The sequence below is a fragment of the Triturus cristatus genome, chromosome 7 (assembly GCF_964204655.1).
Source record: "Triturus cristatus chromosome 7, aTriCri1.1, whole genome shotgun sequence".
NCBI classification, from domain to species: Eukaryota; Metazoa; Chordata; class Amphibia; order Caudata; family Salamandridae; genus Triturus; species Triturus cristatus.
In genome coordinates, this window is record NC_140590.1 from 946355340 (window position 1) to 946369639 (window position 14300).

At 42.1% G+C, this 14300-nt stretch overlaps 1 protein-coding gene across 1 annotated transcript in view; it reads left to right on the plus strand.

Moving 5' to 3' along the window:
* LOC146810896 (5-phosphohydroxy-L-lysine phospho-lyase-like) overlaps window positions 1-14300 on the plus strand; it is a 250027-nt gene that overhangs the window by 187636 nt on the left and 48091 nt on the right. Inside the window, exon 11 of the mRNA XM_085617945.1 lies at window positions 5289-5419. Within this exon, the coding sequence (XP_085474071.1) occupies window positions 5289-5419 (131 nt within the window). The remainder of the gene's footprint in view (window positions 1-5288; window positions 5420-14300) is intronic.

The window sequence follows — 14300 nt, forward strand, 5'->3', positions numbered from 1 at the left end:
ATTGGAAAAAAAAAATCAAGATTGTGTTTTATGTGTGGATCGTAAACTACCTTGATGTTGATGGTGAACTTGCATTCAATAGAATTGCCATGTTCATGGTGGCCTGTGTCTGGTGGTAGTCCTCATACTGGTTCTATTGTGGTAGTGTTTTAAGAGGGTTGCAAGCTTTCACTAAATGATCTCTCACACTTTTGGTAATCTGGTTGGTGAGAGGGCAATACGTGGTAACACAGTTGATCTGTCAAGATGCTGCTTGGCTTTAGGTTGTAACAAATCTCTCTGTGGATATACTATGCTCTTTTTAATGAGCGTTTGACCGGTTTTCTGGAGTATCCTATCTTGAGAAGTTTGTTTGATAGTCTCATTTTCCTTAAATAAGTCATTACTCTTGTTACTGCTGTGATGTGTGAAACGAAGGTCATTTTGGGAAGTACTGACCCACACAATGAAATTGGATCAGACTACACAGATTTATTTCTCATATTGACCTCACCATGGGTTGCCAATTGACCAACCTCTTGGAACAGTGTTCTTGTTAGACCCTTTTGCTTTTACCCCAGTTTTATGCACTCCAACCATTTTTATTTTATTCCTTATCATTTATTAACGAATTTTCTAGGTCCATTGCTCAACTAACATGTCCTGATGATGACCTCTTAGTAATGCAGAGGTCCAAATTCTGTCGACAACAGACGATACATAGACTCCACTGCCTCCCTCCTTTATAGCACCTTAGAGTCAAGAGCCATGCGTATTCTTATTCATATGCACTTATCACTTGTTCACTTTTTCTGTGCTGTGTGGTCACAGGCTGAGCATTTTCCAGTTAATTTATTTGAATTTTTCATGAAAATGAACGTATTCAGTATTTCTTTACTTAGGATGGTTTTTGCATTTACATTTATTTGTATGTTTCTGAACAATTTATGTGCTAAGTTTTACAGTAGATGGATTATGCATCCCCCCGATGGAGAAATTACATTATTTAAATAAGTTTAAAGTGAACTACTGTTTTGTGATACTTTGAGGTTTGAGGTCCACAGTAAATACATTTCCAATTGCTTTCCTCTTCCATGCTCTCACACCGCCCCCCCCCTTTTCAGGTCTCGCCTGAACCAGCGCATGCGCTGGTCTGGCCGAGACATTTAATGTACGGGTTTTCAAAGTGCTGCCACACAGCCTAGTGCTTGCGTTCACGCGAGCGTGCACGCGCACAGCCGGCAGCTTTTAGCGGCCGAGGCGCCATCTGATCGCGATAACTTTCACTTTCCCTCGCGGCCCAATCCAAGCAGCAAATGCGTCCAGGCATCACGTGATCTTTTTTTCTCAACCTGTCCCCTTAATCCTTTTCAAGCGCCCTGACAACCAACTTATCTTAGTATCAAAACTGCCGTGTACTCCTACATTTCTATGGGGCATGATCGCAAGTTAGTATCGCTGTCTGCATGCTTTTGTTTGTTTCCTAAATACCCCACATTCCATTTGGCAGCAATGGTGGCGTACGCTACACAAGGATACATTCGAGCCTCGCGTACCTGCTTCCTGTGGCTCGCTCCTCAGCTGTTCCCGTGCTCTAGGAGGCGCCCGCCTCCCTTGTGGTTTCCTAGGGAGCAGCAGACTTCCCGGGTTGTCGGCGAGGCTGAACCACTGTTCCGCTCCTGCTGCAGCCGGCTTTTCCTTCCCTCCGTCTCACGCCTGCAACCCACCCCGCAGGCTTGGCATCAATGCCATGCAGGACTTGGAAGCACCTCCGAGGCAGCCGCACTCATCGCCGATGGGCCGCCGATGACCGATTCCCGCCAGCTAATGCCACCGACGCTCCTCAATCTGCGCAGGCCTCCCGATGACGATTCCCTGCTTGGAGCCGCTGACCTCGCAGTTCCTCCTGGCGATTCCTCAGCATGTTCCTTTGCTCCTAGCGGTTTCTTCCTGGCGACCACAGCTCCATCCTCCGCTGGTCCCTCTTGGTGGCGATGGATCCCAGGCACCAGGTAAAGATCTACTTGTTTTTTTTAGGTACTGATCCAACTCGGATCAGTAACTACAAAGAAAAAAAAACGCTGCGTTCTGTAGCTGTGCTCCCTAACAAATTGGCAAAGTGGACCACATCAGTTGTGTTGGCGTAAACCATTGGCACAGCCACTAGGTTCCAAAGGCTGGACCGATTGACTTTGCCAGGGCATGTTTCCTTGAAGCAGAAATGGTATTGCCCTAGTTTGCAAACAGCCTGAGAGCAGAATCGTTGCTTTCACTGCAGAAAGATTTTCCCGTTCTTTTCCAGTCCATAACAGGCACAAAGTGAAGACTTTCAGCATTTTAAAGCCATCAAAAGAGGTTGCCATTTGTTTAAATGTTCACATAGGACCTCGGGGAAAGAAAATAAGTGAATTACAGCTCATCTCTACTTTACCCTCCTTGGGTAGTTTTATTCACTTCTCTACAGACCTTTACTGCCACTTCTTATTCTATTCTTTCTCTCACTGTCCAGAATCCCAAATCATTTTGAAGTGACCCACCAATGACATGTTTGTGCTACACCGATCACTGAAAATAAATGGTGTCCCAGATGTCTTTTTGTTGATTGAATGAATTGTAAAGGTTTCTGGTATATGGCCCTCTTTACAAACAATGTAGTGTGTTGTAGGTCAGCCTGGAGTGTATACAAATCCAAAGTACTTTAATTAGAAACACTTTGGATGTACCTTTGCCTGAGTTCAGAGCTAGTTATATTTTAGGTGGCAGTTGACTCTTTCTAGTTATGAAAGGTACACAGGGCCATTGCCTTTTGTGGGATTTTGTGCCAATGCTAAGATCTCAGCCAACAGCTCCTTGTAACTATGTCCTTGGCATGCTTTAAGGAAGCCTTTCTGTGACAAGTGTGCATTGTTCCTGTTAATGCTTCAACTAGCAAAAGAGAGATTCAAATGAGCAGATCATTGAAACACAATTTTTGACTAGCTTTGCATCCACATCAATTCCAAACTGTCCTCTTTCTCAACAGTAGCTTTATTCCATTAGTTGGTGATCAGACAGGCTGTCATGTCAAAGGATTGCTTTCATTGTATTCGGGGTGTAGCCTGAGACACCTTTTTAAAGAGCACTATCCCTGCTGGGGGGAAAAGGATGGGTTGAACGGTAGCGTGCAATATATCAGCTGGAGGGTAAGACTTGAACTAGGACTGGGTCTTCGGCTACTTCTTAATCTTGTGGGCCTTGAAGGATTCTTTGATGTCCAAGTCAAGGAACTGTGTGCAGTTGAAGGTGAAGCTAATGGTCCATTTTGGAGAAGCCATCAGTGTAAAGTGTCTCGCCATTTTGTATTCATTGGTTTAAGATTCTGTTTCTGATACATTCAGATTTCAATGATTGAAGCAAGTTGTGTCCAGTATTTTAAAATGACTAGCATCCCTGGTTAAAGACTTACTGATTAAAAGGGTAGTCTAGTGGTATCACATCTAGTGGCTCTTTACTCACCCAATTGGTTTTGTCCCTGACGTTTTGTATGCACACTTGATTTTCATCAGGGTGTACGTGCATGTACAATCGAAATCTATACTTTTTACCCACCTCGAGATGGCAAATTACAAACGTGTGCATAATTTATTAAGCTGGCTAAAAGAGTGCCACTGGTATGTGGGCTGACTACAATTTGTGCAGGTTCCGCTTGGAGCTTTAAAAAAACAAGCATTGGCATAGCCAGTAGGTCTCGCTTTTGGGACCTTATAATTATTTAGTTATGCAGCACAATATCCTTGGTGCAACAACAACTGTTGCATGGCTAAACACTTATAAGGTCCCAAAAGCGGGACCTATTGGCTATGCCAATGCTTGTTTCTCTCTCCTTCTCTTTTCTTCCTCACACATATTTTTAAAACCCCCCTCCTTCTCAATCTTTTGCTCTTGCTCACGTTTCACCCCTCCTCTTTTACTTCTCTCTTTCTGCTTCCTCCCCTTACATTTTGTTTCTCTACATCTTGTCTCCTGTTATCTCCCAAAAGTACCTCTCTCCCTCATTCTGACTCTGTCGTTCCCCTGCAAAGCTGTGATTCATGTGCAAAGTGATGTCCACTTCCTGTCCAATAATTGTTACTTCATATGCGCAGTACATCAAAGCCATCTGTTAACTTGAGAGGATAGTTTATTGTGCTCAAGAACCCAAACTCAGACGAGTTGCATGCTGGCCCTAGCCTTGGATATGTCCGCTTTGGTTTGGGGAATGCAGTACTACCTCGCCGTCTGAAGGCACAACATGCCCTCTTAAGGGCACAAGCCAGGCGAGACCGCAAATCACTCTCAGCTTTCCTTACCTGCTTTTTCCTTTGCCCTTGACTCTTCTCCGTTGCCTTTCCTAGCTCTAACCTTTACATCCATTATTTCCTACTCACCTCCTCTTCACTATCCTTCATCCTGCTTTTCTTTTTATCCTGGTACGTGTAGCTTTTCTTCTCCCTATTTAAATGCAGACCTTCCAACCATCAGAATCCAAACACAAACTAGGATGGTACGAACCACACTGCACTGTAAATGGCCCCTCCCTGCTTGGAAAGGATCAAAATGGAGATCTAATAGCAGGTGAAATAAATTCTCCTATAGTGCTGCTGTCAATATTTTGTAAGCCCATAGGCTCCTTTTGATCGGCATCAGCAACAACATAAACATAAGTGTAGGTGGTCGCATGAAGGGGAAGGTTCCTACAAGATGGCAATGGAAAGGAACCTAAGGACTAATAGTATTGCAGTTGCAACCTGTAAGCGACTTAGCGTAGCTATTTATTGCAGTGTTGTCTGTGGCCTTCCTATCATTAAAATAAATCCCTACTTCTGTTTCTGAAAAGCAACTCCTTCAAAGGCAAGAGTTTGGTGTTAATTTAACCTCTAAGAAAAGAATGTATTCCAATACATTCCCCATAGGACACTATTTATTAACTATACCAGGGAAACTTTGTAAAATGCGTAACTTTTCAACCTTACTTGAGAGAAAGGTGAAAGTCAAAGTTTGACAAAAAAACATTTTAAGGCAGGTTTTCTTCAATTTTCCTTTTTTCACTTTATTTTCTTTCAGGTAATGGTAGCAACCCTCTGTCAAGTGTGATATTTTGCAAGGGGAAGGAAATATTCCAGGTTTGTAACGGATTCAGCAATGTGTTGCCTATGAGAAATAGCACCCCTAAACGAAACCGGATTTATTCGCAAGCAAAATGATATCACTTTTTATTATGTTGATCGTGCTGATGGTTTAACATGGCAGTGGAATAAAGTATGCATTTCTCACATTTTCCTGTATCCTAGGATGAAGAAGGAAGGTGTTGTATTGAGTACTGATGGACCAGGAAGAAATGTTTTAAAATTTAAGCCTCCAATGTGCTTCAGCATGGACAATGCCAAATTTGTCGTTGAGAAATTAGATATAATTCTCAAGGGTAAGAATAATTTCTAGATATAATCTTGTATTCACATATGGTATGCTTAACATTAATTGCTGGGTTTTTTCCTCTCAAGCAATCGTTAGCCTGATTTGTATGGTAAAAAACATCACATTACAATTCACAGTATGCACATGGTACAAAAATACACTTTAGAAAGGACACTTCGTAATGGCTTGTGAAGTGCTTGTCTCATAGAAGAGTGCTCTCCTTAAAGTACTTGTGAGCAGTGTTTGTAGTCTGTTGGTAATAGTTGCAGTCAGATTGCACACAGATATCAGACAGACAGGTGTTCACCTGTGCTCTACCTGCAGAAATCTCAAAGTTAGTGTGACCATCTCTGCACGAGCCTTTAAATATTCTAATATAATCAAGATGTCCCAGCTACAACATATACATAATGGGCTTAAATAGAATGCACATGAACACCAAAAAGCAAAAGTGAAAGGTTACAAGGTACAAAAGCAAGAGTTATGTAAGGATCCAAAGACACTCCGTCTTCACTTTGCTTTCTGGTCTGAAATGTTTGATTAAGATTTTGTGTCGATTACGCTAAACGTTCAGTTCATTTACCCAGGTTGGTGTTTCCTGAAACCCCTGTTATCATTGGTGTTTCCCTTCTTGTCATGTTGGTCTCCAAATGAGCCCTAGGATAGTATACATTTGCTTTTATAGATCTGTTCTGATGATCCATCAGATAGCAAAAATTTGTAGGAGATTACATGAAAGTTTTCTTCTTTCCGCCACACTGAAGAAGCTTACATGATATCTTGCCTAACCATATCTAAAACAGCTAGCCTCAAGTCCTCTAGCCGCATCCTTTACAGCAAAGAGAACAGGCACTTTTTTTATTAAGTATTCTTCATAAGCCAATAAAAGGTAATTATCTTACATACAAATGACCTTAAATATTTTCCAAATGCTGATTCTTTGAGTTTTAAATGCTTACCTGGCTGCTTACATTGCTCTAGCTGAGCATATCCAATATCTTCCTTTGAAAGCTCAAACTGTTCCTTAACTGTGTGAAGGGAAGCAGTCCTCTATCTTTTAGATATTGCTGTATTTCCTTTATCGTCCCATTTATTTCAAGAAGAACATTAGGCTGCCTAATCTGAAGTGTGAGTACATCCACATTTGGCTGTGGAAAAAAGGCTCTGTCCCACACGACTTTCTTCTAAGAATGTAGCACGAAATCTCTATGGAGTATTACAGAATCTTGTTCTGCATTTGTGATGGCTCAACGTGGGCCAGTCTAATGTTAAGTAGGGTTAGTGAATTCAAGCTTTTGGGCACAGCCCATGTTGATTTTTGTCTTTTTCCTTATGACCTTGTGTACTTGAAAAATCTATCAACCCCATGCTTTGTGTCAGGCTGAATAGTCTGAGCTCTCTCTTCTGTCTTGCATGGACAGATCACTTCTCAGTCTTTGCCCCCTTCACCATATAACTGCAATGTTGGCTCCTTGCCCATCGTCCTGTTCTACATTTTGCCCCTGGCCCACATTTCCTGTCATCAAACTTATCTCAGTGCTCTCATTTACTCTACCCACTCCAGCCAGTTACACCACTCTAGGCATGCCTTGCTCCAAGAAATGACTGTCCGCCTGCATTAAGGCTGTCCTCTTGAAAACCTCCAACTATAAAATATTTTGGTACTCATTCAACAGTAACTCCCCATATTTTGCATCCATGAAAAGAGTCTGCAAAAGAAAAGAACGTCTTTGGAGAAAAACTATGACCCGGGGAATATGACTAATTTATGTGGGACTAGTAAACTATAAAGAGCACATTTGTGTTAAGTCTGTAGCCTCTATTGTAGGAAACATGTATGCTCGAACTGCAATCCTTTAAAAGCTGTTATTGATATTAGCTGCAATCTAAGTGACTCCATAGGTGCAAGCTGTAGTGGGCCCCCATCTTAAGCTCTTTATTATGACCTTTCCTACTTTGTAAGGTTCAAGCCATCTGGAGTTCCTTACGGTATGCTGTCTTCTTCTCTCCCGATCTGTTTATTACAGCCTTACAGCCTTTTGTTTCCTATTTTACAACAAACTTCTCCCCTCTCGCTGTCAAGGAGGGCATCCAGCCTCTTGCCCTGAGTACTTCTGGTTCTCTACTAAATCCATGTCCTCTGATCCAAGTTGGAGGGCGTGGCAGGGTAATTCTTCGATCGTGACACCCTTGTTAACTTATAATCTTACGCCATCTTTGGTCATGACCTGTTTCCCTCCATACTTGAAACATGCAACCCTATTTGTTCTGTAGGAAAAGGTTTCAATAGACCCTAAAGACAGAAAAAAATCGTTGTCCAATTTGTTTTCTCCCTCTCCTATCAAGGATAGTCTGTAAATGTGTCAATTTCAATTTCCTTGAAGAATCAATTACCCTTGACCTGCTCAATTGGGCTTCTCCCTTGTCCAAGGTAACAATACTGTTTATGGTTTCTCTGCTGGATTACATCAGGACCACTTTGGGTGGCGGCAGAAGCCAAAATATATGTTTGAAAAAGAAAGTGCCACTTAGCACCATAAAAGGCACTTTGTGACTCTGAATTGCCACAATAGTTTTAGAGCTTTGTTTATCATATGCAGTATTCTCCCCAATTGGTCGGAGCAGTTTATTCAGGCAATTAAATCCCATCTCATAGGGTGCATCAACTAGCTAATGCCAAAGAGCACACCCTTCACAATAGGTTTTGTCGTAATTTGTAGCTCGGTGTTCAGGAAGAAGATTTGAAATACATACGCGGAGACTTGGATGCATTACATTATAGAACTACCCTCAACTATTGCCTGGATAGATTCCGATATTCTCATAGCTGTGTGAACGGGTCACCTATTAAACCCAAAAAGCAGCTGACCATGAGACTCAGTTGAATATGGCCTTTCCACCATCAACTGTTTTGCGTAAGAACTAGAGTAGGAGTATTAATGTTTTCATAATTTGTGCTCAAAGGTTTTCTTTCAAGACACATTTGATAAAGTGCTACTTTCTTAAATCAATGCAGGCTTACCGCCCCCATTGTTGCCACAAGAATGGCTTCTGAAGTTTGGCTGCCTAGGCTTTACCATCATTTGCTTTTTGTACAACTTAAATAAAAAGAATATGTGCAACAAAACGGTTAGAAAGCACTTGCCAGTTTACATTGCGATAATGCACAATGTTTATTTAAATAAACAAGACTGTACTACATCCATACAGCTTCATTTGAAGGTGCATGTTGTTATAGACCATGATTTAATAAAGTTACTTAGCTAGTCTTTTTTTTAATCATGCAAAGTTCAATCAATCTTACTCATTCACAATTTCCAGCAAAGTGTATATGATCAACCCTTTATTGGATACATGATCAAATTAATAAGCTATTATTAGTGAAAACCTAATCATACCATTTTACTGAACATACACAGACAATAAATGTCAATACTGCTTGATAGAGACCCTGTGGGAAGAGGGTTGCCTCTTACTTTAAAAGAGAGAATAACCCATACTGGAGCACCCGCATTACAAAGACCCCACATGAATTTTTGTTGTTGATATAAATTTCATAAATTGTATAATGAGGGAAAAGGCCATTACCTGTTTTTCCTTTCAATTCTGACATTTTTATTTTCTTTATGGTTACCTTCTGTTAAATTGCACAGATTCTAGTGGAGCAGGGATCTTTTGACACCCATGTTTTCCACTTTAGTTTTCCCCAACATACAAGCTTAGAACCATGCCAATTTCTTGCAAAGGAATGTTTTTTATTCAGCATTGTCAACTTAACATAGAAAGTTCAGGGTGGTGTACTTCATCCAGGTACTATGGGATCTTTGATTATTTTGTTAGATTGCGGGGGTCTCCATGAAACGGGTATCCACCCAGCAAGAGCCGCCACATCTTCCTTGACTTCCAACTGAGACAAACTAAAGACTACAGTTGATTGAAATGTAGTTGCTGTTATTTTACTCTTGACCATGTACTCTGCTGTTGACACATTGCACCTGCACTAGCGGAATTTGGAATCAAAGGAACTACTTTAGATCGGATATTTGACAGAGCTAACCTACATCACCTCTTTTAAATACTGCAGCTGGCATACCTCAAGCCTTAAATTATGTCACCAGTTCTCTTCAGTGCCTATCTCAACCCGCTGATGGACCTTATTAGTTGCTTCAACCTAACCTGCTACACCTATAACGATGATATTTGGCTAATCCTAAAGATGGAAAACTAGAGAAGCCTCGACATATCAGGACTTGACTACTCCCTCTGAGCCATTGACCAAGGAATGTAGAATAGCCACCTGTGTCATAGTTTAACAAGACACACTTTCTACACTTTGCAAACCCCTTGATACATTTTCCTTTTTCCTTTATCTAGAAGATCAACACCACCACTAAATGTGTTATCAAAGATACTGATTGCACTAAAAAGGAACCTAACTCACCTAGTTGTTCTCTTGTACAAGAAGAAACACATCAGTGGAACCTCCTCTTAAGTACAGGCAAGAAAAGTATGGAACTAAGGCTTAGGTAAAAACAAAACACCCAAGACCACCTTGAATTCATTCAAATTGTAACACCTCAGGACCATACCGACCAAATATTTGGAGCCATATCTACCACACAAATGGTAGGCACATGCACAGCTGTCTCTTACCCTCCTTTAGTCAAACACATAATTGCAGTGACAGAACCTAAGAAGTCTGCCAATCCCACCCAATACCAAAACATTTCCCATGCATAACACTCCTTTCTCACGTGGTTTGAACCAAAAGCAACAGTGTCTTATAAGCATAAGAGTCCTAGCTCCCCCTTGATTTTTGCTCCACCACAAGCTGAGGTGCAGAAACATCGCAATAAGAGAGCATTTTGATTCAACATTTGAGCACAATTCAAATTGTGACCCTAACTCATTTTCATGAATGGAATGAGAGATAGTAGAAGTTGCAAATTCGAGATCTCTATCACTTTTCATTGCCCTAAAAAATCTTCGGAATTCTAAAACGTTAAACTCAGCACGTGAAACAACGGCTTTGTAAATCTAGATGTGATGAGTCTGTTTTATATTTCTCCAAAAAGATACTCAGCCATTGAAAACATGTAGATAAGTCCCCACAGCATCCACCAATATACTCAAAGTGGAGCCACTCAATCTTGCCACCTTCTCATACATCAAAAGAATCACCTATGACACTAGCCTTTCAAAATATTTGGTGGCTCCCATCCCCCACAGGGACCAAGGAACACATTTATGCTTTCATTCCACTCGGGATAAACATAAGAAATGCCTCCCTTGAACATGGTTCAGGACCTGACTCACTCAAGATAGGTATTCCCCACTCTCCTCAAAAAGATTGCCGCTCAGCCCAATATTTTAGAGATCTTCAGGCTAACCAGCTTGATAAAGTTATAAAGTGTGTTTAGCTAGACAACTCAATGAACTGACCTGGAAACATGAACATTTAGACAAGTCATAGCATTAGATCGACTGCCTATGGCCAGTAGTTGACAACCTGCAATTCTGATGGATATTTCTAATGGCATATTCTGTGAATATTCCCTGGGTCTGGAAAACTCAAAAGCAGTATTCCTGCGCTCTGGTAGATGGTGTTGTGGGGCTCTGCATTGACTACCTTCCGCTCTGAAGTGACAAACAGCAACAGTTCCTTTCTTTCCATACCTTCAGACACAGATCCGGAGTTCTGAATCTTTTGTCTATGATGAGATTTTTCTAGTCTTTTTCTTAAAATGTTGCAAGTGTGTAAGGGAAATGTCCACTCCCAAAGCGACAGGGTTCAAACCTTCTATATATTTTTGCAAACAGATGTTGGTGACAGATCCCACCAGGTATGTCTCTGATGCTTTGGTTTGGAACACGACTCCAGAGCTTGTGATGACTGTGCCCAGATGAACTTGAAGGCCATATGAGAATCTCTATGTCACAAAACACCAAAGGCTTCTTGCTGTTACTGGTCAAATTCAAAAGGAAGGTCCCGTTCCCACTCCTGAAGTTGTTCCCATGACACATCTTTACCGACGTTGAAGTCCTCTGGTAAGTGAAAGAAGAAACCCAAGAAATGCATTCTCGAGCTCTTGAAAAGACTCAGGAGTGTCAGCATGCCACCTGGTCTCACTTCAAAACTCCTGAGTAGTCGATTGTGAGTTCGGTCCTGATGCACCTCAACTTTTCTGGTCTGTCCGAGACGTTGCAGCAAGTTGAGGCCTATAGGGAGGCCATGTTGTACATTTTCGGCACTCTTCCGCGTTCCTCTGGTGCACCTTTTGGGCCCCAAAGATCTGCAAGGGCCTTCCATCAGTGGGTTGACCCTCAACGCTGTGTGTGCCTCTTGAACCCACCTCGAGTTCTGTACTGGCTTCAGTGCTGACTGAAGTCCCAGTGCCACACACTGGGCTGGTTTCTTAGACATCGCTGGCGCCGAAAGACGATCCACTCCTAGTAGTAGTCTGACAAATTCATCTTGATCTCGGCTGTACTCCGAACCCACTGGAGCACAGCCTTCTGGCAGTCATTCTGATTCCTACACACTGCCTTGACCATACGACTGCTCGCATACACCGCATCAACTTTTGGGCCAGACTTGGACCAAAGCCAGAATTACAGGGATGATGGGGTCAAAATGTTCCACAATATGATGAAGACAATTGGTATGAGTAATTACAGGATGCTAGTGGCTTAAACACCTCCCCAGACACTGAATCTGTCTCCTCCCCTAGTACTGCAACTTAGAGCGCTTCTTTTGCTGTTGTGATTAGAAGGGCGGCAGAGATCCTTGGACTGCTACTCTCCATTATGAAGGTTGAAACTAACATTGTAACGGACATCCCTCTCCTGGCCAGGCTTTTACCGAACGTCTCCTGCAATTTATTGAGTCTCTTATACGTACGGGCACTTGGGCAAAACCATGTTTTGGTCCCCTGGTTAGTAGGCAAGCTTCGCTCAACGCCACAGACCAGCTCCTGTTGACCCTGAATTTCTCACGCAACATCTAGCACCAGGAAGCTTGGTGGTTCAGGTGTCTACCAGTTAACCCTAATGCCTTCCCTACAACTTCACCTGACCATGAATCTAAACCTTTAGAAATCTTTAGTAAGTACATACACTACCAGTTGCTTGGGTCTGACAATTGGCATGAGTGTTGTGCTTCAGCGTCACGCTTGGATGAGATCTACCGGCTTCTCAGGGGATGTCCAAGCATTCTCAAGGGATGTGTAATTTTATGGCTCTCAATTCTTTTGGTTAGAAGATTTGGCCCTACAATTTAAGGAGAATCATGGCACAACCTCTTGGGTTTCTCCACCCCCACAACTCCTCAAATATTTTGCACATTTTGGGGTTGTTGAGGGCCAGGCATACTATCAACGTTCAGCAGTTCTCCGAGCCCGTTCAACGTTGAGACCTCATCTCCTAGAGAAAGCTCAGGGCATCAGGAACAATACACAGCTCAGTCCCCCTCACCTCCATAAACTCCTTTAGTGTGTCCTTTCAAACACACAGCCACCCTTTAAGAAGTAGTATCCATTATTTCTTCCAGGGGTGTCAAGACATTACGTTTAACAGATGAGTCCTCCAAATTGTCCAATAGCCTCCCATTTATTTATATCCCTCTTGATCTTCCCCCATAAGGGTGCTTGATGGAGGACCACATATCCGTTTTGCAGCAGTAAGTGCGGGTCTTTTTGGTCAAAAGGCCATAGACAGGGTTCTGGCCTCGGAAGCAGAAACTGGATTTTTTTCCTGCTAGTTCCTTGTGCCGAAGAAGGATGGTGGGGCTAAGTCCTTTTTAGTTCGAAGCCAATCAAACATCACAGCTGTTGTGACCTAGGAATGCATTCTGCCAATGCTTATTATTAGCTTTGTAATTCACATTTGCTTGCTTTCTATTTGCTGTCTTTATTTGTTTTAGGCTGCCCAGCATGTCTTTGTCCTTCCAGTGGAGCATAGCCTGTTTACCACCTCTCTGACTCGGTCCTTGTATTCTTCCACGAGTGCTCGCTTTCTGTAAACAGACCTTTACATTTTATTTTTATCTTGTCACATTGCTGTGCATTCCGAGGCAGAGGTCAATTGTAAGGTTCTGTCTTCAGAGGGAGCTTGGTGTTTACTTTTCCTTCTTTGACTTCAAAGTGATAGGATTTATGTGAAAGTTTGAGGATGTCATAAGAAAGGCTTTCTTTCCAACACAGAGCAAAATGTAAATGTTTGTAAATGAGCTGTGCAAATATTTCAGAATATATCATAGTTAGGAAAGCACAAATGAAGCACATTTTTTATACGTCTGAAGTGAGGTGGAAACAAATATTTTAATACGATCAAAACAAATCAATGCACTAAGTGATGCCATTTCCACACATTATTGTTTGTGTACTGTATAATGTCATCAGGGGTTCACTTCTATTGGACTAACACAGTGATTTGTCAAAGCAAAGCAAGCGACTGGAACATGGCGTCAGTAGAGTATTAAGGGTGCTATGGGCTCGGGTGCAAGCTAGAAAAAATGGCCCTTTTGGCATCTGATGGAGTAATAAGTATAGCAACTTCCAGGGTGCTCCAGGCTCTGGTGCCGCTGCAGCAATGGTAGCTACGCCACTGCTTGACGACCCTTATAACACGGCGCCGTCTGGAAACCTGAGTGCACTTGTAAAATATTATGGTGGAACTTTGCTGTATACCAGACAGGGCATGTGCAAGGCTAGTAGGCATAGCTGCCGAGGAACCCCACAACTTTAACGAATCCTGACATTTTTACCCAATATCACTTTACAGTATTTGCATTCTGGGACTTGAAGTCTTTAATTTTCCAGTGGCAGCACGGACTCACTATTTTTAACAATCATCGTGCTACTGGTGAAGAAATCAGGAGAGCATGAAGG